Source organism: Callospermophilus lateralis, chromosome 1 (genome assembly GCF_048772815.1).
Source record: "Callospermophilus lateralis isolate mCalLat2 chromosome 1, mCalLat2.hap1, whole genome shotgun sequence".
Taxonomy (NCBI): domain Eukaryota; kingdom Metazoa; phylum Chordata; class Mammalia; order Rodentia; family Sciuridae; genus Callospermophilus; species Callospermophilus lateralis.
The window spans coordinates 221,179,211-221,204,996 of record NC_135305.1 but is presented as its reverse complement, the minus strand read 5'-3'; the positions used below and the strand labels follow the sequence as shown (position 1 = coordinate 221,204,996).

General features: G+C 46.2%; 1 protein-coding gene across 1 annotated transcript in view; it reads right to left on the bottom strand.

Annotated features, from left to right (window-relative positions):
- The window catches only part of Mllt1 (MLLT1 super elongation complex subunit), a 59,773-nt gene that overhangs the window by 27,841 nt on the left and 6,146 nt on the right, over positions 1-25,786 (bottom strand). Inside the window, exons 2-3 of the mRNA XM_076850798.2 lie at positions 22,535-22,715; positions 14,851-14,933 (exon numbers count right to left, since the gene is read on the bottom strand). Of these exons, the coding sequence (XP_076706913.1) occupies positions 14,851-14,933; positions 22,535-22,715 (264 nt within the window). The remainder of the gene's footprint in view (positions 1-14,850; positions 14,934-22,534; positions 22,716-25,786) is intronic.

Here is a 25,786-nt window from a genome sequence, read left to right as displayed (position 1 = left end):
CTCAAGTCCTTGTCCGTGAAGGGCTGCTGCTTGGAATGCTGCTGGTAGCACCTAAGCCCCCTGTGGGCAGCTGCAGCTCAAGGGCCTGCGCCTTGCACTTCCTGTTTTCTGCATGAAGCTGGTGAAGGCTGCCTTCAGGCATGTGCCCAGGTGAATTTCCCACTCCATGTGGTACCCTAGCTTTCTCAAGAGAATCAGGAGGGCACACTGGTGTGGGCAAGCCATGTGCCTGGGAGGGGACCACCACACACAGGGCACACTGCCGGCCCTGCTGTGTCTCCTCTTGTGCACTGCAAGGGCGCCTTGGCCCTTTCAAGGGGTTTTTCTCCCCCACTCCAGACCCTGCCCTCCTGGAAGTACAGATGCATCCTGGATCCCACCCGGGGGAAGGGAATGATGCAACATGGAAAGACAATCGAGTAGGTCGGCCTGCATTCATGTGGCTTGTCACAACTCAGCAGCCCCCTGACCTTTCTCTGTGTCTACCACACAATACCTCTTCTGTTCTGGCTCCCTCAGCAACCCAAAGGCAAGGCCTTCCCGCTCAGCAGCATCAACCAGTCAATTGTCCCTGGCAGAGAGCTCTGCGGGCTCAAGGAGGGGCTGCCCGCCTCCTGAACTCTGCAGAGTCCCCAGGAGCCTAGGAGCCTAGGAGCCTAGGAGCCTGGGAGCCTGGGAAGGGAGCAAAGGAGTAGGCGGCTTCTATGCTGCAGATCTAGGGTGACGGTGGAGGGTACACCGAATGAGGAGAACCTGGGTCCCCACTGATGTCACTCTGGACAAGCTCTCTCCAAGGTTCCATTTAAATCAAGGGCAAGAACAAAAGTCTTGCAAGCCCTGGCCTGAGAACAGATTTGCATCCATGAGTCTTTGCCATTCCAAAAAGGGTGGAGAGAGGTGCAGAGCATCTGGTGGCCCTGGAAAGTCACCTACCATACTGCCAAGGCAGCTGCCCTCAGCTCCCCAATGCAAGTCAGCTAGGACACGTGGAGAAGAGGCCTCCAAGGGTGCTAGGGCTCTGAAGCAACACAATTTAACTCACTTTAAAAAGCCTTTCTGCATGAAGCCATGCACACCTCCTCATCAATTATGCCAAATGCCCTTCCTGTGCTTCAGAGAACTGTGTTTGAGGAAGGCCATAAAGAGTTCATGACAGTCATGGCTCACTATCCACTAATGGCTGGCTTTATGAGAGGAGGGGGTAGAAAAGAGAATATTTAATGTTAGCTGCGATGACCCAAATGAAATTCCTTTACATTTCAATGTTTTCAATGTTGGACTGTCCCTTAAAGTCACTGTGTATGTGTACCATGTCTCTCTTCCTCCCAAATGTGCCCCCAAATCACAGGGATAGCTGGCAGTGAAGGGAGACTCAGACTGTGGGAAGGAACCCAGCATCAGAAGCAGGGCAAGGCTGTGCCCACAGGGCTGTGTGGCCCTTGATAGGTGCTATGGGAGTGGCAGCACCCAGGCCAGAGCTCACTTAAGGAACAGCCACATGGGCACTTGGGAGGGGGCTGTGCCCTGCATCAGCTGAGAAAGGACAGTCAGTGTCTCTGAACTGGAACAACCTCTTTCCCACCTGCAACTAACTATCTCACCTCTTAGCTTTGTCAAAGGTTCCAAGCTGGAACAAGAAGTTAAGTGGCAACCAACTCACATTTAAAAAAGAAAACAACAGATTTAAGAGGATTCCCTAAGGATATTCAGTCACAAAAAAATGTACTGAAGTCCAATGGCTGGTCTTAGCTAACAACTCAAAACACAAGACCCAGCTGTGCTGAGTGCACCTGCTGTGACATAAGCAGGTGAAGGGTGGGGTCATGGAGTGACACAGCCCAGAGGCCTCAGGAGCTGCCCCAACCAAAGTAATGAAGGAAGGAGAGGGCACTGGGTAGGCCTCAGGCTTGGGACAGGCAGCAACAACTGGCTCCTTCCCACACATGCCCCTAGAACCAAGCTACATTCCTGGGAACCTCTAGGTCAGCCCTGGAGATCCCTCCCTGTGGACACTTCAGCACCCACCTTCTCTGGGCCTGACCCGGCTCTCTAACGAAACCAGGACATAGACAAGTACTTCCTATTTGGCAGCTACTGACTTCCTTCTGGGAAAGACTAAGCCAGCTCTGCTCTATAATGACTGATGCTACAGACTGAGGGATGATGGGAACCTCATGGGATTCTGAAGCCACTGCCACTAGATCTTATGCAAAGAGGCAGATGAACCCAGAGGATTCAGAAGACTCAATCATTTATTGAGGGTCTAGAAGCAAGTATCATCTTGTCACCCCTAGCACAACATACTCCAGGGGTCCTCAGTGTGCACAGCCTGCCCAGCTCTCCAGCTGTCCACCTCCCTCTGCACCCACACATTTGCATCCCAATCATCCTGGCTTTGCCCTTCATATTAGCTGCTCCTTTGCCCAAAAAGTTTCCTGTTCTCACTGACTCTGTGTCACCTGCAGGCCTCTGCATCAATCTCACCTCCTACAGGAAATTCTCCCCTTTCTACCCAGGTCCCCCAGTACTCGAAACATCCTAAACTTTGGCCTCATAGAGCTGAGGATACATTCTGATGTTGTTGCTTCCATGAATACGTGGTTCTCCCTTGCCCTTTCAGGCTGTGAACACCAAAAGAAATGGGGCCACAACCCCTCTGGATATCAGGCCCCAGACTTAGTAAACATTTGTTGTGTAAATAAATCAATAAAACTGCAGCAAATAAAGAAGAAAAGCAATTCCTCCTCCTCCTCCTCACTGTAAATTGAGAATTTTTTAAGCCCTCAATTGCAAAGAATACACAATCACTGGAGCTGTTCCCTCAGCCTCCAGGCACAGCAACTCTGCATGGACTACCAGGACAGGCTAGAAGAAACCAGTTGGGTCTGGCACAGGGTTTTTAGATACACTACCAGAACACAACCCATGAAAGAAAAAATAACCATAAGATGACTATCAAATATAAAACCTGTTCAGCAAGACATAAGAGAATGAAGAGAAGAGCCACAGACTTGGAAAAAATATTTGTAAATTATATACCACATCAAGAACCTGTACCCAGAGTATATAAACAACTCTTGAAACTCAACAATAAGAAAACTAAGTCAATTTTAAGAGAGAAGAAAAAAGGCAAAATTCTGAACAGATGTTGCACTGAAAAAATATCTGAATAGCAAGTAAGTCCATAAAAGCCATGGGGGAGAGGCGACTCAGTTAAGGTGCCCAATTCAGGTCCACAGCACCTGGGCAGCCACAATCAAAGACACAGTGAGTGTCCATGAGGTGCACAGCCTGGGCCTCCGATGCCACAGAATGGAAATGGGAGTGGCTAACTGTGGATGCCTGGCAGTTAGCCAGCTCAACAAAGCCATCAACAGACCTAGGAATCCCACTAGATTAGAGTGGCGATGGGCTGACGAAGCACAACTCTGAATACACTCCACGCAGAACTGTGCATGTGAGATGGAGGAACTGTGTGTAATGGGGACGGTGTCCTAGGAGAGCTGTTTAGAGACCACTATATACCCACTAGAAAGGGACAGATGGGAGGGGGAGGAAAGAGAGGGAGGGAAGGAGAAAATGGCAAAATGGCTGGACAACACCTTGACACGTGACCCAGCAATCCCCATTCCTGGGTATTTACTCAAAATGAAAACTTATGTTGACACCAAAGTTGGTATGCAAGTGTTCATGGCGACTTTATTGATGATTACCCAAATCTGGAAACAACCCGACACCCCTCCCAGGTGAAGGGACAAATTGCAACCCATACTACAACAGAATGCTACTCTGCAAAAGAGAAACAAACTATTCATTCCTGCCACAATTCTGAGGAACTGCAAGTACATTTTGCTAAATGACAGTAACCAGACACAAAGGGCTACATGTTGTCTGATTCTATTTATATGGCAATTGGAAAAGGCAAGCCACAGGGATGAAAAGAGATGTCAGGCTGGGGGCTGGCTTCAAAGGAACAGTGTGTGGTAGTCTAGGGGCAGAACTGTTTTGCATGGAACTGTCATAGCCGGGCATTGCTCTATACATGTCAAAACCCAAAGTGGATTCCACTGAACACAAACTGAAAAAAAATAATAGTGATAATAACCAGAGGGGACCGGAGATGGAATGCAGACTCACTGATGAATGCATAGCTCCTACAAATTGTTGACAAAACACACTGAGGAAGATTCAGGAAAGAGGTAAAACCTCTGACTAGGCTCTGGGAGGTGAAGACAGAACTGCACACAAACAATGTATTCTGCTTGGTGTCTCTCACAGGTGGCCAGCTAGCAATTTTGAAGCTGTATTCCAGGTTTAGCAGCGTTAAAGAAGTAAATACAGCACAGATAATGAGCCGGTTCCTTCCTTTAGAAACAGCAGTGACCAAGAAGCCACCAGGAAGGGGCAATGAATTCCACAGAGCTAGAGTGCAGCTGGAAACATTGGTATGACCAGGCAGAGTTAAAAAAATAAACATGGATGTCAAGGGGAATTTGTTTATATACAATGCCTTTCCCAGCTGTCCTGCAAGAGGCCCAAACACAGTGACATTCCAGTAGCAATGAGCACACTTAGCTCCCAGATTTTGGCTTTTAAATCCCATTCTCCAATTAAAGGAACTAGGACTTTTTGAAGCCATGATTGGCTCTAGAGCTGGGGTAGGGAAACCCTAGGGGACCCAAATGTACAGAAGCACCCAGAAAACCACAGCAACATGATAAAAAGACAAGAGCACACATGGACAGAACTCCCACTGGCCAAGAGGACAGCATTTAGGACAACTCAATAAACAAGAGGACTGGATTTTAAGTCACAGAAAAAGCAACTATCCAGTTAGAAATTGAGAAGAAAGACTGAAAACCCTGAAATTAAACAACCACTGAGTTAAACAAGAATCACTAGAAAAATTATAAAAATTTGCCTCTTTGGGGTTTTTGCCTTGTTTTTTGTGGAGCCAGGAACTGAACCTAGAGCCTTGCCCGTGCTAGGCAAGTGCTCTACCAGCGAGCTACAACCAGTGAGCCACAACCAGCCCCAGAAAATACTTTGGGATAAAGAAAACAAAACAATGCACCAAAGCTTACAGAACTCAATAAAAGCATTGCTCAGAGGAAGTTCAAAGGTGTGAATGCCTACGTTAAAAAACAATCAGCCATTAACTGTTCACCTTAAAGAACTAGAAATAGAAGTAAACCCCAAACTCAGCCCAAAGCCAGAAGAGCAGACAAGAACAGAGATAAATAAAACAGAGAATAAGAAACAACAGAGTGAATCAAATTATTCAGTTCTTTGGACAAACTTTTGGTTAAACTAAGAAAAAAGCAAGAACACACAAATAACCAAAATCAGAAATAAAATTAACAACTACCAAGCTGACAGAAAGTGAAAGAATCTAAGAGGACACTCCAAACAATCATACCACCACAAATGTGAAAATCTAGAGAAAATGGACATATTCCTACAAATGAATTACCAAAACTGAATCAAGAAGCAGCAGAAATTCCCAACAGATCTATAACAAGAGAATGAATCAGTCATCAAAAACTTCCCTGAAAGTCCAAAACCAGATGGCTTCCCTGTGGACTCCACCAAATATTCAAAGAAGAAAGAGGCCTGCGTTGGAGCTCAGGGCTCAGTTCCCACTGAGCACGTGTAAGGCCAGGGCTCCATCCCCAGCTCCAAATAAAAAATAAAAACAAAATGAATAATGACCACCAACGTACTCAACTCTACCAAAAGGAGAAGAGGAGGGAACCCTGCCTAACACATTTTATGAGGTCAGTATGAGCTCAGCATTACTACCCTGACACCAAAGCACAAAGATGCCACGGGATCCAATATTCCTTATGAAGAGACACAAAAAAATCCTCAAGGAAACACCAGCAAACCAACCTAATAGCACATGAAAAAGACAGTGCATCAAACAAAAAGGGACTGTCCCAGGAATGCAAGGACGGTTCAACATAAAAATCAATCGACATAATACAGCACATTACTAGCAGGAAAGAAAATACCCACAATTTTCTCAATAGAAGCAGAAAAGGCATTTGAAAGGATTTAACACCTGTTCATGTTTTTTTTAAATTTATTTTTTAATTATAGATGGACACAATGCCTTTATATATTTTTACATGGTGCTGAGGATCAAACTCAGTGCCTCACACATGCAAGACCAGCGCTCTACCACTGAGCCACAACCCCAGCCCCACCTGTTCATGATTTAAAAAAAAAAAAAAGTACACAAGGAATATGTCTCATAAAAGAAATATGTTTGGTCTCTGCCCCCAGTCCTGGCACAGAGCTCCCAAAACCCTTGTAACTTCCTGGGTGATGGGTATAGGGGGGACAGAAGCAGGTTTGTTGTGGGGAAACCCATACGTTTGGTGTCAGAAATGTGAGCAGAGAAAAAAAGTGTTGCTGTTGTTTTTCTCTCTTCTTAGAAGGTACTTCCTTAATCCAATAAAGGACATTTATGGCAAACCCCACACATGACATCACAGTTAACTGTAAGACTGGAGACTCTCACCTAAGGTCAGAAGCCCACCAGGAAGTTCCTCTTACCAGCGCCACTCGACACTGCTGGAAGCCCTGACTAGCGCAATCAAACAGAAGCAGAAACAAAAGGCAATCATACTGAAAAGGAAGAGGTAAAACTAGCTCCACTCACAGAGGCATGACTCCATCCCAGGAAGTCCTAAAATGACAAAGACTACTAAAGGTAACAAACAAATTCAATGAAGATGCAGGGTGAAAGGCCAACATGCATTAAAAAATCAGTGGTGTTTTTATCCACCAGCAACGTGTGAACAAAAAACAAATCAGGACAATTCCATTTACATAGCATTCTAAAGAATAAAATACCTAGAAATAAATTTACCCAAGAAGGTAAAAGACTCTCCAAAACACAAAACCTTGCCGAAAGAAATTAAAGGCCTAATTAAATGAAATGACATACAATATTCACAGAACTGGAAGACTTAATATTGCTAAGATGGTAACAATCTCCAGAGTCAATGCAATCCCTATCAAAATTCCAATGGAATTATTTGCAAAAATGGGAAAGCCAAATCTCAAATAGTCATATGGAAAGATACTATGGAATGAATGTAGTTTGTCCCCCACCCAAAATTCAAGCTGAAACTTGACTTCCATCGTGCCATTGTTGGACATGGAACATTTAGGAGGTGACCTGGTCATCAGCAAGGAGTAAAGCTTTTCTCATGGACCAGGTTAATGCTGGCTCTTGTGGGACTGGATTAGTTATTACAAAAGCAAACTTTTATAAAATGAGGTCACCCTGCCTGTTCTGTCTCTTCCACACATACCCTAGTATCCTTCTGACTTCTGCTACATTGTGAAGCAGCAAGATACCCTCATCATATGCAGCTGCCCCTTCTTGAATTTCCCAGACTCCCAAACCAGAAGCCAAAATAAACCTCTTTTCGTTATAAATGTCCCAGTCCCAGGCATTCTATTAGAGTACAGAAAATAGAGTAGGACAAACAGCAAAGAACCCAGAATAAACAAAATCATACTGAAGCAAGAGAGGACAATCTGACAGAGTTAGGAAAAAACTCATACTTTTTCCAATTTTGAAACTTCCTAGAAAACAACAGTAATCAAAACAGTCTGGTCCTAGTATAATGACAGCCATATAAACTAATACTATGGAATTAAGAGTCCAGTTTTAAACCCAAATTCTATGGCCACTTTATTTTCAACAAGGATGCTAAGATCACTCAATGGGAAAAGAATAATCTCTTCAATAAATGGTGTGGGTCATCTGGAAAAAACTGCATAAAAGAATGAAGCTGGAACCTACCTCACTCCACACACACACAAAAGTTAACTTAGGGAAGACCAACTACATAAAGATAAAAACTAAAACTACACTGGAGGCTGGGATGTAGCTCAGTGGTAGAGCATGTGCTTAGCGTGTCCAAGGCCCTGGTGTGCTCCCCAGCTCCAAACAACAAAGCAAACACCATAAAACTAGTATAAGTGAACATGAGGAGTGATTCTTGATGACCTCAGAGTTGGTATTGGAGGCACAGGCTTGATACTAAAAGTGCAAGCAACAATAATGATAAAATAGATAACTGTACTTCATAAAAACTTAATTTGGTACATAAAACAACCTTATCAAGAACGTGAAGACAACCTACAGAAGGAGGGGAAATATTTGCCAATCACAAAGAAGTTCTACAATGCAATAAGAAAAGAACAATTTGAAAATGGGCAGATGTACACAGACATTTCCCCAAAGAAGATATACAAATAGCCAAGGAGCCCATGAAAAGATGTTGAACGTAACAGCCACTAGGATGGCTATCATGTGAAAGAGAAAACAAGCGCTGCTAAGGACAGGGGAGAAGGAAGCGTCATACACTGCTGGTGGAAATGTAAGATGTACACTCACTGTGGAAGACTTTGGCAGTTCCTCAAAACTTTAAACAGAACTACCACATGACCCAGAAGTTCCACTCCCAAAAGACTGGAGAACTGGTCCTCAGACACGTGCATCTACACACTTGTCAGAGCAGCTAGCTGTATTCACAGCAGCTCAGAAACGGCCAAGTGTCTATCCATAGACGAAGGGGTAAACAAGTTGTAGGATAGTCAGTTCACATTATTCATAGACTCCATACTTGTTAAATCACCTACTCACTAAAGTTTATTTGTAAACCCAAAATATTTAAGGCTTTCACAGTTATTTGTAAATATATACAGAACAGTAAAAACTCCAAACTGCCCAATGGACTCATTCCCAGGGGACATGGGACGAGGTGGTGCTGTCCACTTGCTGCAGCTCACCCTGTGAACACTGTGCCACATTCTCCACATTTTTGTACTCCCCCACCCCACTTTGGCTGTTTAAAAGGAGCTCTAAGCATACTGCTACAGCACTGTCCAGTGTTCCTGAGGCAAGAAGAGAAAACATTTGTGTTCAATGATGAGCTTCACTCAGGCAGGACTTATAATGCTGATGGCCATGAGTTTAGCATCAATGAATCAACAATATAAAATAGGGTGTCTTTAAACAGAAACACACATAACAAAGTTATGTATTCATCAGTGGATAGAAGGTTGTGACTAGAAGAACTTATACACGAAACGGGGCAGTATTTGCCAACTCAGTGTTTGTTCTCAAATAATGAGAATTGGCTATGGTGCACTCAGCCAGGAAAGCAATGGTGTACAGGTTGAGCATTCCTAACTTGAAAGTGAAAACACTTTGAATTTTGGATTTTCTCATTATAGATGCTCTATGGGTAAAGTCTATACAAATAACCCACAATCCCCAAAACTCCAAAATCTGAAAAACTTGTAGTCCTCAACCTGTCCTGGTATAGACCACAACCTGGATAAGCCTCAAAAGCAGGCTGCGTGAAAGCAGTCACCAGGTGCAAAAGGTCCTATGTTACATGATTCTACTTACCTGAAATGTCCACACGCCACAAATCCGTAGACCAGAAAGCAGATTAGCAGTTGCCAGGAGAGGACAAAGGGGAAATGGAGAGTGAAAGTTCCTGAGTACCCTCCTCAAGTGATGAAAAACTTTTGAAACTAGAGGAGCGGTGGTAAATGCCCCTAAACTGAACGCGTTAAAATGGTTAGAATGCGCTTCATGCAAACGTCACCTCAATTTTGAAGAATTCCTTAGGACACACATGCATGACTTGTGCTATCAGATGAAGGCCTCCTTGAGAGAAAGGGAACTCTTTACAAATAAGTTGCTCCTACCAATTGGTTACCAAAAAAAAAAAAAAAAAGCAGCCCCCATTAAAACCTAGTGTTCAACACCATGTAAAGCATAATTTCTTCGCTTTACAGACTAAGCCATATTCAAAGGCAAACACACAAGCGAAAAGCTCACCGTGCACCATACAAGATGATGTCTGAGAAAGAACCTTTTCTGCTCTGGTTATAGACCCCTCCAGAGAAGTCAAATAGCATCTTTTGGTCCCTAGGACCTCCACCTCCTCAGGCCTTCAAAAGCCCCCAGGCTCTTCTCCCTTGGCACTCTGATGCCTGGCCATCCACAATAACCATGCACCGGCTAGTGCATGTGGAATGGCCACTGGGCTAAGGCTTCACCTGCTGCCCCACCTGAGTCTTCCAAGTTGATACAGGCAGGATCTCCACCTTACGGAAAGAGAAACTGAGGTTTAGAGAGGTCCCCTGCCCCAGTGGTGACAGAAACACTTCCTGAAAGTTGAACCCTTGTGAACCTGCCTCCAACCTACACCATTAGCTGGTCTCCCCACCCAGGATGGCCACACGACCATCCCTATGCTAAACTTGGTCACCTTCCCCTTGATTTCTGATCTTACATTCAACTTATCCTTTTGGATATTTTAATAGTTCACTAAATATACAATTACTCTATTACTCCTTTCATTCTTATTTAGATTACATTTAATTTTCATACACATCTAACTTGTATTACCTGTTGAGTGCTTACAATAAACATCATAAAATACTCAAAGACACAATCTATGCCTCCTGAAACAATCTGTGAATCCCCAGTGTAATTCACGGTGTGGGAACACACAGAACACTGAGTTTTGAAGAAGGGCACATATTTTGTAAGTAAATAAATGACTGTAAGACTTCCATTTCATTACATCTGTATGCTACTGTATGCAATCACATGCTCCCATTTAAGATAGCTAATACAGAGGTATACCTCATGCAAGGTATCTGACACGTGCTGACACCCTTGTAAAAGATATCTAACAAGCCTTCAATAAAAGCTATTTGAGTACAATAGATTCGAGTGAAATATCATAATATTTCTGACTTGCTGCTGAACGAATAACCAATAGATTACTACCAGATGCAAGCCTGGCTCCCTGAAGACAGAAAAATCAGCACACATCCATTCACCACAGCCTTGGTTCAAACAGCTCTCCATACCTAGATAAGCTGTTTTTGCAATCAACTGATACTCAGTTTTTCACAACTGAATGATCTTTACAAAACTTGAGAAGCAGGGACCCACATTTAGGTAATAAAGGCAATGTAATACAAAGAATAATACTGTCTCTATCATTTAAGTGTAACTAAAAACCCAAATTTATTGACAACAGTCATCCTAGGTCACCTCTGTCTCAGTTATTTAAGCAACAGGTGTGTGTCTGCTCATAGCTGACTCGGAGTCCAGTCCTGCCAATCCCTGTGGCCTTCACCAAGAGACTTATCCAAGAGCTCCCTCTTCCACAGCTTTGGGTGGGGGGTCCCCTCCTCCTCCCTCTTCCACGGCCTGGGTGGCTCCCTCCCTTGGGGGCTCATCTGGAGGCACTAGCTGGTGCACCACACACACACACCACCACAGTGGAGATCAGGGTCTGCGTGCCTGCACTGTCTGTGGTGGGGTCACCTCCTGGACTGCCTTAGTCCAGGACCCTCTAAAAAGAACATAGAATTCCCAATGAGCAGGGAACACAGCATGAGCAGGCAGTCAGCCCTTGTTCTGAGACGTGCTGAGAGACACATGGCAATTCTCTGAAGAGGAGGCAGCGGACCCAGGCGCAGCCACCATAGCCTCTGCAGGAGTTGTTCAGACCAACATCTGGCATGGGAATGCAGCCTCTTCTCTTTCATTGAAACAGAAAAACTGGCCCTCCTCCAACGGGGTTCAAATGAAACCACATACTGAGATCTAAAAAATCCACTACACCTAAAACAGGAGAATTTTACTATATGTAAATTATACCTTGATAAACCAGATTTTTTAAAAAATACCTTGACCTGAAGCCAAGAGTTGCTGGGGATTGCTGGAGGCAACAGAGCAGTGAGCAGCACACCCGCTCCATCCAGATGGAAACTGGGATGTGGTACTGTATTGGGGAAGCACCTCAGGGCCTTTCAAAGAACAAGGCAATGGGTGCTGCAGAAGAACATGGAGTCCTGTACCACCCATTCAAGCACATAAGACACACCTGAAATAAGGCCCTGAGGATCTTGAAAGAGCAGTCAGGAATCCAGACAACCCCTTCAGAGAGGGCCCCTTGTCTTCTTGAATCCCCAGCACAGAGGAGGATAATGAGCCCAGTCGGGGCAGTCCTATGTCCAAAGGACTGCCCAGTCCCTTTCCCCATCAGGGGCAGAAAGTAAGGGGGATAGAACCACAGAGAACTCAGGACAAAAACAGCCCTGAAATCTGGAGATCAGACCCAGGCAAGCACTGCTCAGGTGTAGGCTACAGGATAAGGCAGGTGTGTGACCTGAGCTCCCTCAGGTTCCTGCTACGCGTGCATTGCTCCAATGCTGGGGGGCCTGGCTGCCAGCTGGCCTGAGATTCCCCACACAGGGTGAGGATGGGGAGCAGGGTCTGAATGAACAGTACTGCCAAGGACCTGCCCATCCTGCCTCCGAGCCCACTCCCAGTCTGCGGGAGGGAGGTCCTGGAAGTCCACATACAGCTGCTCCATGCTGCTGGGGGCCAGGCGATAGCACAGGCCACTCCCAAAGGCCAGGAATACAATTTCTCCTCTGTGGGTTGCCCACCCACCTGCAGACGCAAGGCTAAACAAGATGTCCATGAATGTGGGATGACAACTCAACTCTAAGGATGCTCTGGAACATGGACCAAAACAAAGAAAAGAAAAGGAGCAGGAGTGGCCTCCTCCCAAGTACCAAGCATTGAGGTGCTAAAGTGCTCTCCCCCAGTGAGGTGAACTTCCTTCCACTGTCCCCACTACTGCATGTGCTGAAGAGCAGAGGACCCCAGGCCAAGTCTGCTGGGGCCTCCATCCTCATCAGATGGCAACCTCAGAAATGAGAACACCAAACTGACTATGTCCTGGGGCAAGCATAAACTTTGACCAGTTCCTGGTGGGCAGCCATATGAGAAGGAAAGCAGCAGACTCCTGCCAGGAGTAGGAAGGTAAAGGAGACTGCAGCTTTCTGGGTCACAAGTGTGAAGCACTCCTCTCTGCTACAAAGGGCTCTGATTGGCTCATCAAGAAGCTAGGGACGCTGGGCCCATAAGGCAACTAAGACCTGTCTACCTTCCTTCGGTTGGTACCACAGAGACACCACATACGTTCTCCCTTCCACAGAGATCAGCAGCCCAGGCACAGTAACAGGCCTACAGTAAACTGTAGAGGCCACACCAAGAAGGGCCAAGAGGATTCCAGCAGGCGCCTCTGTGCTAGCACTGAGTGTCCTGCTCTAGAAGAAATGGCTTGGCCAGGGCTCTCCAGCCTAGCAGAGATGACATTCTCAGGACAAAGGGTCCCCTGGGCCAGGTGAAAGGGCTCCAGGAATCAGCGTCCACCTCAGCAGCCCTAACTGGCTACATATTCAGCCCTCAGTAGGGAGAGGAAGGTCAAGGTGCCAGGGACCATAAGTGTCAGAAACACAAAAGCCCACAGACCCATGGACTCCAACTGCTTCTGACCTCGAAGGTACTCTTAGTCAAACCAGGGAAGTTTTGACCAGTCCCAGAGATTCTGTCCCCTGCCACACCCTGAAGAATGCCAAGATAAGAGCACTCAGCAGAAGGACTCTGGCCTTCAACTACCCCAAAAGTGGCTAATGGGGTTGCTCCTCCTCCACACATTCACTGAGGGGTCTTGAGAGGCTGGGTGCAGGTCTGCCAGGGGACTCGCCTCTGGGACCTAAGGAGTCTACCTGCAGACTGGCTCAGCTCTGCTGCCATGAGGTCTGGTCACCAGTTTCTGTGGTCTCCATCCCACAAATGTCACAGAACCAACCAGGTGTCTGTGAACAGCCTTTCAGATTTCAGGAGGCCTTGTATCTGAAACCTGGCTGAGTCACACCTGCCACTGGGCTCCAGTGGGGTGTGTTACCTGAGAGCGCCATAAGGCCAGGTAGTCTGTAAAACAGTGTGATTCCTGACTCCTGTTTCCCAGTGGGTATGAACAAAGGAACTCTTTACAGCAAAGTGGGCGGTACCCAACAGCCAGAGACCTACTCCTTGAAAGACAGTCTAGTTGCAATTTGCAGAAGAGCAGCCAGAATGGCCTGAGCCAGGAAATGCCACCACTGGCCCCTTGGTGGCATCTGTGAGCATCAAAAGCAGGCTGCGGGGCAGCCTCTTTTTTCAATTACAGAGCAAAAAAAAAAAAAAGTTTACAAACTACAGACTGGGAAAATAAAAGCCCTAATATTGCATAGCATAGCATAGAGATGGTAGTCTATGGTTTATTACACATTGAAAAACAACTAGAAGAGCTTGAAGGTTCCCAACACACAGAAATAACATCCAAGGAAATGAAAATGCTAATTTTCCTATTTAGTCACTATACATTGTAAACATGTCTCAAATTTTAACACTGTACCCCACAAATAAAAGCACATTTATGTCAACTTAAAAATAATTTTAAAATATACTGGGGAAAAAAATCTCCTGGAATCCTCCCGTCCATATTACCCTTGCTGACACTGATGACACATGTAAGTCCTCTCTATACGGATTACACTTATAACTTTCTTCATTCATAAACAATATTAACAACTCCTTCCCTTGAGGGTCATCATGGTCCTACTCAGAAGAGGCATATAACTACCCCACCTAGTCGCTGCTCTGACATCGAGACTACTTCCAGCTCTCTCTCACCACATATGGCCCAGTGAATGACCCTCAAGGACCCTCACAGAACCCGCCCATCAGGACATGTCATGCTTACTCAACTTCCAAGGAGGCCATCTGGGGCCCCAGGAAAACTGCAGAACTCCACACCAGCACATGCAGTCCCTGCAATGCATATCATCTGCACAAGCTACTTCTGTCTCCTCCCTGTGAGCTGCCTGTGGTACCCTCTGCCTAGGGGTCTCTAATGGGATGCACATCCTGCTCATTGCTCTGGAAGATCCTACCTTGTTTTTGAAGTACACCTCGATGGGCATGATGAAGCCAGCGTACCCCGACTCCTCCACTTTGTAGGGGGGCTCCTTGCACACTAAAAAGAAAGGGAAAACCATCCATCAGCCTCCTGCTCTTCCAAAGGCCCAGCAAGCAGCAGTAGCAGCTCCCCCACTCTGCTGTGCTCCCTCCTTCTGAAGGCAGCTTTTCAGGAGGGCGTGCTCCCCCAGGAAAGTCAGGAAAACTGCATGCCAAAAGGTGCCTGGGAAATAAAAGGGGGCTGAGCTGGACAGGAGAAAGGTGAATGGACCACTGGAACATCCAGCAGACAGAGTAGGAAGGGGCACAAGACTCTGTCTTCTAGGCACTTCCTCCTGCCAGAGAAGGCTGCACAAGTTCAATTGACTCAGGTATGAAAGACCTGGAGCCTCAGCCTCTTCAGTGAGGAGCACCCGACAGTCCTGACCTCCTCATCACTGGCTACGCCATGTGCACACACCCCACTCTGTGCCAGGGACAGGCACACAGGATATGCAGGAAGGATCTCAGAGGGTTCTGCTCCTGGGTTCTACATTAGCACCAAATGAGAACAGTCCAAGCCATTTGAACAGCCAGCCTAATTAACCCAAAAATTAAAAAAAAAAAATGGGAAGAAACAAACAGTAAAATATATATAAAATTATATATGCCTATAATTTCATTCAAAGTAAACCATTCATGTTTAAAATAAATAAAATCTTAAAAACATGGTAAATTTAAAAAATTTTTTTAAAAATCCATGTTTCCACATTTCTACAGACATTATGCAAATACCATGAATATACTATTTCCCTGCTTTTAACTAAAATCAGGACATAAAAATCAAATCCCTTATTCTCCATCCCTCCCTCTCCAGAGGATACCATTCCTGGGAGAAAGGAAGAATCTGCCAATTGCTTGTGAGGTTTTTTAACGACTTCCCTGAGGTTGGAAAGATATGTGAAGTTTGCATACTGAATGACATATCTCAGTGAGTTTGGGGTAAGTCTATAAAGCCACCATCATTACCAAGGCTAGAGGCATTCCTTCACCTCCCAGAGCTTCCTCCTGCCCTTTGATTGTTTTTCTCTTCCTAAGAATATTTAATGAAGACCTACTCTCTGAGCAATGTTAAGCACACAATACAGTACCAACAACAATCAGATTCTACTAATCTAAAGATTACTTTAGTTGACCACCACCCCCTATACCCTGTCCCTAGCCCTGGGCAGCCGCCACCCCAATCGGCTTCTCTGAGTTGGACTACTGTAGATGCCACATACAAGTGATATCACATAGTGTTTACCTTTCTCTGTCTGGCATACTTCATTTTAAAATATCAATTGTTTAAAAAAAAAAAAAAAAACTTTTACGTGCACATATCTGCATAAGTAAGTTAATTCTTTAGTGGGCCCCAGAATTTGCTAGAAAACAGTGAAACATAATGAAACATGACTCTTATATTTAAACCTTAATTAGCTGGGTGTGGTGGTGCATACCTACAATTTCAGGTACTAGAGAGACTGAGGCAGGAGGATCACAAGTTAAAGGCAACATGGGCAACTGAGCAAGAACTTGTCTCAAAATAAATAAAAAGGGCTGAAGATAAAGCTCAGGGGTAGAGCTCCCCTGGGTTCAATTCCCAATGCAAGAGGGGGGAAAAAAGACTTTTCTTTCAAAAAAAAAAAGGCTCTTAAATATCAACCTTGTATGTATATATAGAAACAAACTTGGCAAGCAGGGAGGGCAAGCCTGGAGTGACTAGGGACCCTTGAAGGTAGGGCTAAACAGCCAGCCTCGCATGGAACCCAGTCTGCAAACCACAGGGAGGGAAAGGCAAACTATAGGGAGCCTATGGCTCCTGAAGCCTGGAGCTGCAAAAACTGGCACAGGGGTCAGTGATACCAAGGCTCCTTCTTACCCACCTCCACTGTCCCCATGATGCAGCCCCCGGTTCCCTCAGGGCCCAGCTCCACACCAATGCCATCACTCTCCAATCCCCTGGCTGCCACTGCTTCCCCTCCAGCTGCCTGCCCTGTCCCTACAATAGTCCTACCACTCATCTCCATGCAGTGACCTACTAAAGTCTATAGCAACCACCTCTGCCAGGCACTCTAGCCACTTCACTGACACCAGGCTCTGCAGGTAAACCATTGCTGCTACCAACTGCAGTAACTACACCTGGCTCACTCCTCCATTCCTCCAGTCCACTGCTCATGGTCCGACAGTGTCAGGGACTTAGAGGACAATAGAAGCCACAAGAATACCTCCAGACCCTTGTTGTCACTTTCAAACTGGGTAAGGCAGGAGCAGTCCTGCCTGCTGGACAATCTGGATAAGTAGGGAGAATCTTCAGCCTGGGGAGAATTGTCCCAGATGGCTTATAACCAATTCTCCATTCCAGCCTATCTCTTTTGGCTCCTTGGACAGGTTGCTGGAGATGTTGGACAGGGAACTCAGATATAGCCCACCCACAGAGACTTATGATGCATCCCTAAATCTGCACCTCTCCAGTGCCCCACAGTCAGGGACCCAGGTTGCCCAACACTCACCCAAGGACCTGAGGAAACTGGCTCCTCTCCCAAGGCTCACCTGTCACCAACCGCTATCAAACGGGCCTTCAAACTTATAAACTACCCAAGAATGCAGCCCCTGGCCCACATGCTACACCTCTCAACAAGGAATACTTCCTAGCACCTCACCAGCCACCTAGCCCTAAGTTTACTTCTACACCATTCCTGCGTGGGCAGCCAGAAAGATCTATACTTTTTTTTTTTTTTCTTAGTTTGGAGGGGGCCACGGTGTCCCCCAAGCTGACTTCAAACTCTTGAGTTCAGCTCAAGCAATCCCCTGACTCAGTCTCCCGAGTGGCTGATGTGACAGACACATGCCATCTTGCCCACCTTAAAAACAAGATACATTCAAAGGGCAAATTAAAAAATAGGAATGGGTTCTTAAGAAGATATTACAGGGGTTGTAGCTCAGTGGTAGAGCACTTGCCTAGCATGTGTGGGGCACTGGGTTCCATCCTCAGCACCATATAAAAGTAAATAAAGATATTGTGTCCATCTATAACTAAAAAAAAAAAAAAAAAGAATATTACAAATATACACTGTTTTTCAATTCAATTGGATGAATAGAAGAAATTAAAGGAAAGAAGCAGGGCAAAAAGACACATTTTGTTAAAAAAGTGAGACATGAAGAAATGATTCAGCAGATTAAATGATCCCGCTGACAGCGGCTGCCATTTCTATGCATCAACTATGCAGTGCTCACCTCAGCTCACTAACTGCTCACAATGATCTTACAAGAAGATGCAATTTTTCTCATTTTACAGATGAAAGATTTAAGCCCAGGGAAGTTAAATGATGAGCATCCAAAAAGAAGAAAACAGAGGAACTACACAGATGGAAGGAAACTATCCCAGGTGTAGATAACTTTCCAGAGCTAAAATAAAGACACCAAAATGTCATAATACACTGAACAACAGTAACAAAAATCCCAGAAACATTTCACATGAAACATCCTAAATGCTTCTAGAAAGAAAAACAGGACACAGCAGCAGCACCCAGACCCACAGCCTCAGACTCTTCAGAGGGATGAAGGATGCTTTCAGAGTTCTAAACCATATAATTCTAGTAATTCTCATCCAGCATGTGACACCCAACCCCACCATCACTCTGCTATAAGAGGAGAAGGACTCAAAGAGGTCCCTGCCCACATAGCTTTCCTAGGGAACTTCTTAAGTAATGAGCCTCTTGGGACAGCACTTGAGAAACTGCACTAGTAAAAGGAGAAAATAACCAAAACAAAGAGGAACAAATCAAATCCCCCCAAGGAGTGCAGTGAAGAAAATGGCCAGCGTGAGAGCCAGAGAGAAGCCAATCTGATTAGAGGCAGAAGGCAAAGGGAAGCACACAGAATGCTCAGAGTAAAGAAAAAGACCAAAACAACACTCCACCAAACAAAAGACAAGTGACACGGTCAAGACAGGAGAAAAGGAAGATGTGCTAAAGACACAAAACAAAAAGCAGCTGCAAACAGTTATCAAAAAATCATATGGGGCTGGGGATGTGGCTCAAGCGGTAGCGCGCTCGCCTGGCATGCGTGCGGCCCGGGTTCGATCTTCAGCACCACATACAAAAAAAGATGTTGTGCCTGCCGATAACTAAAAAAAAAAATAAATATTAAAAAAAAAAAAAAAAAATCATAGCCCCAAGTTTTACCCAAAATGCTGAAAAGAACTGATTCTGACCTTGAGGGCTTTAGAGTTAGAAATTAGGGACACGGTGAAGAGGAAAGAAACCCTGACATCTCACTAGTCACCCAGGTCAGCGCTGCTTCATTTTTCAGAGACGCTCTCCCATCAGGGAATGAAGATCTGAGTTTCAGTTCAACAAACTTAACCACTTCAAGAGCTACCCTCAACAGAAGGGTGAAGGAAGCTCAAGAAAAGGCAGGGCCCCTGATCAGGTCCTTTTCATTTACTCATTCATTCAATAATGGGACCACAGCATCCTTGCAAGCACTGGGGACAGAGAAACAAACAAAATAGATAGAACTTCTACTTGCAGGTGGGGGAGGGAATAAATAAATATGTTAAGATGGTGCTAAGGAGAAAAATGAAACAAGCTCAGCAACATGAGGCTATGTAGATGTGTTGGGGAAAGAGACTACAATTCAGACTCAGCAGGGAGAGGATGTCCCAAAAGGACCACGGGTTCCATCTGTGGAAGAGCCCAAAGGTAAGCACAGCCAGGCTCATCTCATCATGCAAAGTCACAAAGAAGCTGCTGGGAAAAGGAGTGGAAAAGCACATCCTGAGCATGAGCAAGGCCCTGGGTTCCATTCCCAGCATGAAAAACAGAAACAAAAAAAGCCATAAAAAGAATGAAAAGCAAATCATTTAACTATAAACAATGTAGGAAGGACGATGGAGAAATAGAGGTATTTTGGGATAAGTTCCAATCTTTTATGCTGGTAAATCAATAAACATCATTTACATTTGAAAAACAAATCAACCAAGAAATAGTTAGCAAATCAGCTGGTGTTAAGAACATACTCTAGGGCTGGGATTGTGGCTTAGCGGTAGAACACTGGGCAGGACCCAGGTTCGATCCTCAGCACCACATAAGAATAAAGGCATTGTGTTGTGTCCATCTACACCTAAAAAATCTCTCTCTCTCTCTCTCTCTCTCTCTCTCTCTCTCTCTCCTTTAAAAAAAAAAAAAAAAGAACACACTCTGGAAAAGGTTAGAAAGATTGCTGGTAGGGTGGTAAGATTGGGGGAGGAGATGGGAATCTACCATTCTCTACCTCAACCATTTCTGCCCTATTCAATTGTTATAATGAATGTGTATTTGATGTGAAAGATACTTTTTAAATATATGAAATACCATTCCAGAGGATGGAATCCTCTAAGACATTCACCCCCCACTCTTAAGAGTTGATCTACTTTTCATTGAAAACTGGAAAGATGTACTCTGACACAATTTCTCTCAGTGCAACAGAGTGAACTGGGTATTTAGTCTTTGATAGACTTGATGACCTCAGCAGTTCTCTTGAGATACATTCAAAGCAGCTGCCCTGTACTAGACACCCAGACAGACTGCAACAAACAGGTCTCAGCCACTAATAGAAAGGTAGCCACAAACTGACACTGTAGGGGAATGAGCGTCACCCACCACTCCATCTTTCAGGGACCTGAGAATGTGCCCTCAAGCAGGTGCCTGGCCTGCTCTGTTGCATCCTTTTCCACGTCTCCCTCCCAGAAATCCTGAGAGGCCCCAGGCTGCAGGTCACCAGGAACACAAGGTGTGACACCAAGCATGGAGTAAAATTGCATGATGAATGCAAATCGTTATTACATGACTTCTAGGAACTGCTTGGGCATGCATGGTGGGAACTGAAGAGAAAACAGCTTCCAAGCAGATGCAAACTATCATCCTGGGTTGGTCCCCATGCTCCAAGCACAGGAAGAAGGGGAAAGGACAGACAAGGGAAAGGGAGAAGGAGAATGCAGTGGATACTGCCAGAGGAGAGAAAGGGAGGCAGCTTCAGCTTATGCTCTACCAGCATCACAGGTGACACCTGGACAAATGTCTGGCCATGCCAGTAATTAAACCAGCAGTGGCTGGTAGCGGCCCAAGGGCAGTTTGCTAACCTCCTCCCACAAACTTTAAAGTATGAGCAGCTGACCTGGCCCTTTAAGACTGTGTCACCATCTATAAAAGCACAACGTGATAAGAACAAGCCCAGACCCTGTCTATGGACAGCCCAGCAGGAAGTGCTATGCAAATGGCTATGTGCTATGCAAATGGCTCTTTTTTTTTTTTTTTTTTTTTTTTTTTTTTGTAGCTGTAGATGGACAGAATGCCTTTATTTTACTTGTTAATTTTTTATGTGATGCTGAGGATCGAACCCAGGGCTTTGCACATGCTAGGCAAGCGCTCTAGCACTGAGCCCCAGCCCCATATTCTTTTTATTAAAAAGTGCTGAGTATTTGCTGTTGTCACTAACCCTATCTGCCATCTTCTATAAGGCTAGGAATAAAGAAAAAGGGAGAAGGTGAAGACAAAGCAAAAATGAGGAGGGAAAGGAGTGGCTGAATACTGAAGAAACTATAAGAAAAAGAAATGGCTGCTGTTAGCGATGTCAAGTGCATGTCCTTTCAAAGTACAGTTTCTACTTCTTTGGCATTTCACTCCCTGCTCAACAGCTAGCCTCTTACAGGCAAGCTTTCTAAACTACTCCTGTGGCCCTGGAACGCCTGCACTGCAGGTGGAGGGGTCAGGGGTGGCCCTGCAGCAGTTCCCCACCCCCCAGCACAGCAGTTCCCTTTGAACACACCTGTTCAAGGAATATTTATTGGGGGCTGGGGTGTGGCTCAGTGGGAGAGCACTTGCCTAGCATGCACAAGTCCCTAGGTTCTTCCCCAGCACTGGAGGGAAAAAAGTATTGTACCCCTCATAATGTGCCAGGCCTTGAGCCTCACATTGGGAACTCGATGATGAGAAAACCAGCTCTAGCCCCCCAAAACACTCAGAAGAGACCAACCTTGTCCCCAGATTTCCCACCAAAGCCTTGCCCAGGGTCCTTTCCAAGAAAGCTATCTCTGATCATAAAGAGTGTTAATTCCCAATTCTGTTCCTTCAGACCATGTCCTGTAGAAAAGCCAGGACCACCCTGCCACAGGTGGAGTCATGGGTGGGGTACACAAAAGGGGCACTCATGTTTAACAAGCAGCAGCCTATGTGGGACTGGGTAGCGGAGCCAAGACAGGATGACAGAACTCCTTTTCTTTTTTCTACTCCACATACTATGAACTCTTAGAATGGCACCTTAATCCATCTCAGGCCCAGTGAGCAATGTCCTGATTACTCACCACCTGGCTGCCATCTAAATGATGACAACAGTCACCACTTTCTTTCCATTCCCCTGTGACTGACTCAACAGTTGGAGAAGAGTCTGGTGCACTGTGTGGAGGAGGAGGGTGAGGACCACCTCAACATCAGCCTGGCTGGGCAGCTCCCCACCCCCAGCACTTGCTACAGAACACTTTCCTTCCATCTTGACACAATACATGGGCGTGTGGGTCCCACTTCCAGGAGGCAGGGACAGACCTTTGGAGAAGGAACGCTGGGTAGGTTAGCATTCCTAACTCAAGGCTGGGCTACTCACCACGTTTGGGCTTGGGGAAGCTGTCGTGCAGCCGGAAGATCACCTTCTCCACGAAGTGCTGGATTTCACATTGCTCTGGGCCACGAACAAACACCATCCAGTCGTGGGTGAACCCCTCCGTGGTGGGCTTCTTGCGCAGTTGGGCACGGTGCCCCAGCTCTAACTTGACCTGAACGGTACACTGGGGGCGGGGAGAGAGATTGGAACAGGTCAGTACAAAGCTCAAAGCAAGGCACTATGCAGAACTGTCCTGCCCCCTCACCCACAAGCACACTCAGTAAAAGCCTCCAAGCAGAGAGACAGGCTTCCAAGTTAGGGAGGGGAATGTGGATGCTTCGGTGCTTCCAGGGCACCAGCACTGAGCTGAGGGCCCCACAAGTTCTGGCTCCTCAGCAAGTGGCACAGGGCCTGTGTGTCCTTCATCTGCCTTCACATCCTCTGCTCCACCTGCACAGCCTCGTCTCTAGTTTTCCTGTCAGCCCAGTTGACTCCTGCCTCTAGGCCCTGGCACCTGCAGGAGCTCTTCCTCTAGACTTACTACCCTAGCTCCTTTTCGTCACTCAAGGCTCAGCTGTCACTTCTGCGGGGAAGCTTCCCTAACGGCCCAAGCCAATAGCACTTTGACATTCTACATCACTTATTTGGGGCGGGGGGGGGGGGGGGGGAGTGCTGAGGATTTAATCCAGAGGTGCCTCACCACAGAGACACAGACACATTCCCAGCCCTTTTTATTTTTGAGCCAGGGCCTCACTAAGTTGCTAAGGCTGGTCTCGAACTTGCGATCCTCCTGCCTCAGCCTCCTGAGCTAAGATTACAGGAGTGTGCCACCATGCCCTGCTACCTATTTCATTCTTCTCAAGAGCACTTTTGACCATCAGAAACCATCTTACTGATTGCTGTCCACCTGCTCTCCCCTACCATCAGCTCCTCCCAAGTGAGATATCACTGAATACAGATGTGTAACCCAGACTGCAATTCTGTGAATGAGGAAACTGAGACTCTGACCGTAAGCTGCTAAGTGGCACTTGCAAAGTAAGGAGCAGCCTCAGATTTGAGGCTGGGTCTGTGTAGCCAAGGGCCACTCCCTTGACTACTCTGCTATCCTGCCTCCCTGGCCAGGGCACAGCACGCACACTTTCATTTTCATGCACTTCTGTATGAGGGCAGGGGCCTTTCTTGTTCCCCTAAGTCATCTCTAAACACTGTTTTTTGGTTTCAAAAGAACCAAGGACAGTTCCCAGTAGGCAGGAGGAAGCAAGTGTACAGCCACCTGCTGAAAGGACCCAGGTGGACTGGCTGCTGGCAGCAGAGCTCCCTGCCGTTCACGTGCCTGGCATTGTTTCCTGAACTACAAGGCAGATGAGGCCAGTCCCCCTCCACTGAACACAAAGCCACACTTCTTGAAAGCACTCTTAATGCCTAGGCTGATTACCAGTGAAACGAACTGTAAACATCCACTCTAGTTTGCAAAAACCTCCCCAGACTTTTATTAGACACAACCCTGACACCTAGTATCAAATACAAGAATGTTACAGAATGAAGCAGAGGCCAAGTGGACACTTGTTTGTAAGTACCAAGATAAGCAGGAGAGACATGAAGGGCGAGTCCCAAGCTGCCTGTGTGACACTCCCACTCACTGGGCTCTACCAGCCTCCCAGATGGAGCCACCCTCCCCTGCCCTGGACTCCAGAACTCCCATATCACCTTTCACCTTCTTTCTAAGTGACTGTGTGCAATCCGAGGCACCTGCCTCTGTTCAGACCTCACCACTGGCTAAGTGAGCCTGCCCCCACCTGGCTGGTCTCCTCCCCTCTGCCCTCATCCCACAGTTTGCCACCCCCATCAGAATGGAGTGCAAGCTCCGGGCACTCTTCCTACCTTCTACCTGTTCCTTTTCAAATGTCTAAAAAGTGCTCATCTTTTTCACACTTTAATATTACTTTTGAAGTCAGAATCCAAGGCAGTCCAGATGTGTAAATTTCAGGTTTTGAGGGCCTCCCACTCTGTATGCATGTTCACACATGCGCATTCCTGGGCACACACACATAAGCTGTTACAATAGTCAGTGGTGTGTCTTAAAGAATCCCAGGACTGAGAAAACACAGGAAATGCACACTCTTATGTTCCAGCTCCATCACAGGGCTGCCCAGCCCCAAACACTCCAGGAATACCCACCCATCTGTGTGCATTTCTTCCACTCCACAGCCTGGAATACCTTAAACTCATTTCTCTGCTGGTCAAAATTCTACTCATCCCTTAAGTCCCAACTCAAAGACTATTTCCTCCAGGGCCCCTTTGATCGCTGTGCCAGAACCAATCATCAATGAAGTCTGTGGCCAATTCTTTCTGGGTTGTTTCCTGCTGTCCCACTCATGCCCCTGAGAAGTCTCTGACAAGAGGGACATCTTGTTCATCCTTCTCGCCTCTATCCTGGAAGCACAGTACCCAGTGCATCAACAACACTGGATTAATTTAGCCAGAGGACCTTCTACATCCAACAGTTCTGAGGAGCACCATCTAAGAAGGAAGGGCCAAGAGGCAGATGAAGACGGGTGGCTCCAGTGTGTGCAGAGCTGGCAAGACTTGTGGTTCCAGGCACTTGGCAGCCTGGTGTAAGAAACAGGGCAATTTTTTGTCAATTTAAAAAATTAATTAATTTTTAAAAAAAGAAATGAGGCAGAAGGAGTTCCCCTGGCTAAGGGTGATGATCCCTTTGGGGCTTCCAGAAAGAGAGCAGTAACTCACTTAGGACACTGGAGGGAGGGGCTGGGACAGAGTGGAGTCCAGATTGGACACAACAGGGATGATAACGGACTATATAAATGGATGATGGATATGGGGAATGGTATCTGAATAAAATCCTCCGGTGATCTGTGTATAGCCAGGGCTACAGAAAGGAAAGGGAAAGAAGCAAACAAGGGCCATGGCAGCCTGCTAGGAGGCAACCAGAGAGGCCAGAAAGAGGAAAACAGAACCTAAAAAGGGAAACCGGCAAAGAGCCCAGGGTGAAGAGATTCAGTACTACTGGGACACACACAGAGGGCCGGTGACCAAGTAGAGAGACGAATGGGAGGTCAGCGCACTCACATAGCCCAGGCACCTGGGGAACACACAAGGCGAAACACTCCAGCAAAAGCCAGAGATGAAGAATAACCATCTGGACAAATAAGTAACACTCAAACCAACCACAAGCATCTATGTGAATAGTGCTAAGTATGGAGAATGTTCAACCCAAGCAGCATCCGCATGACC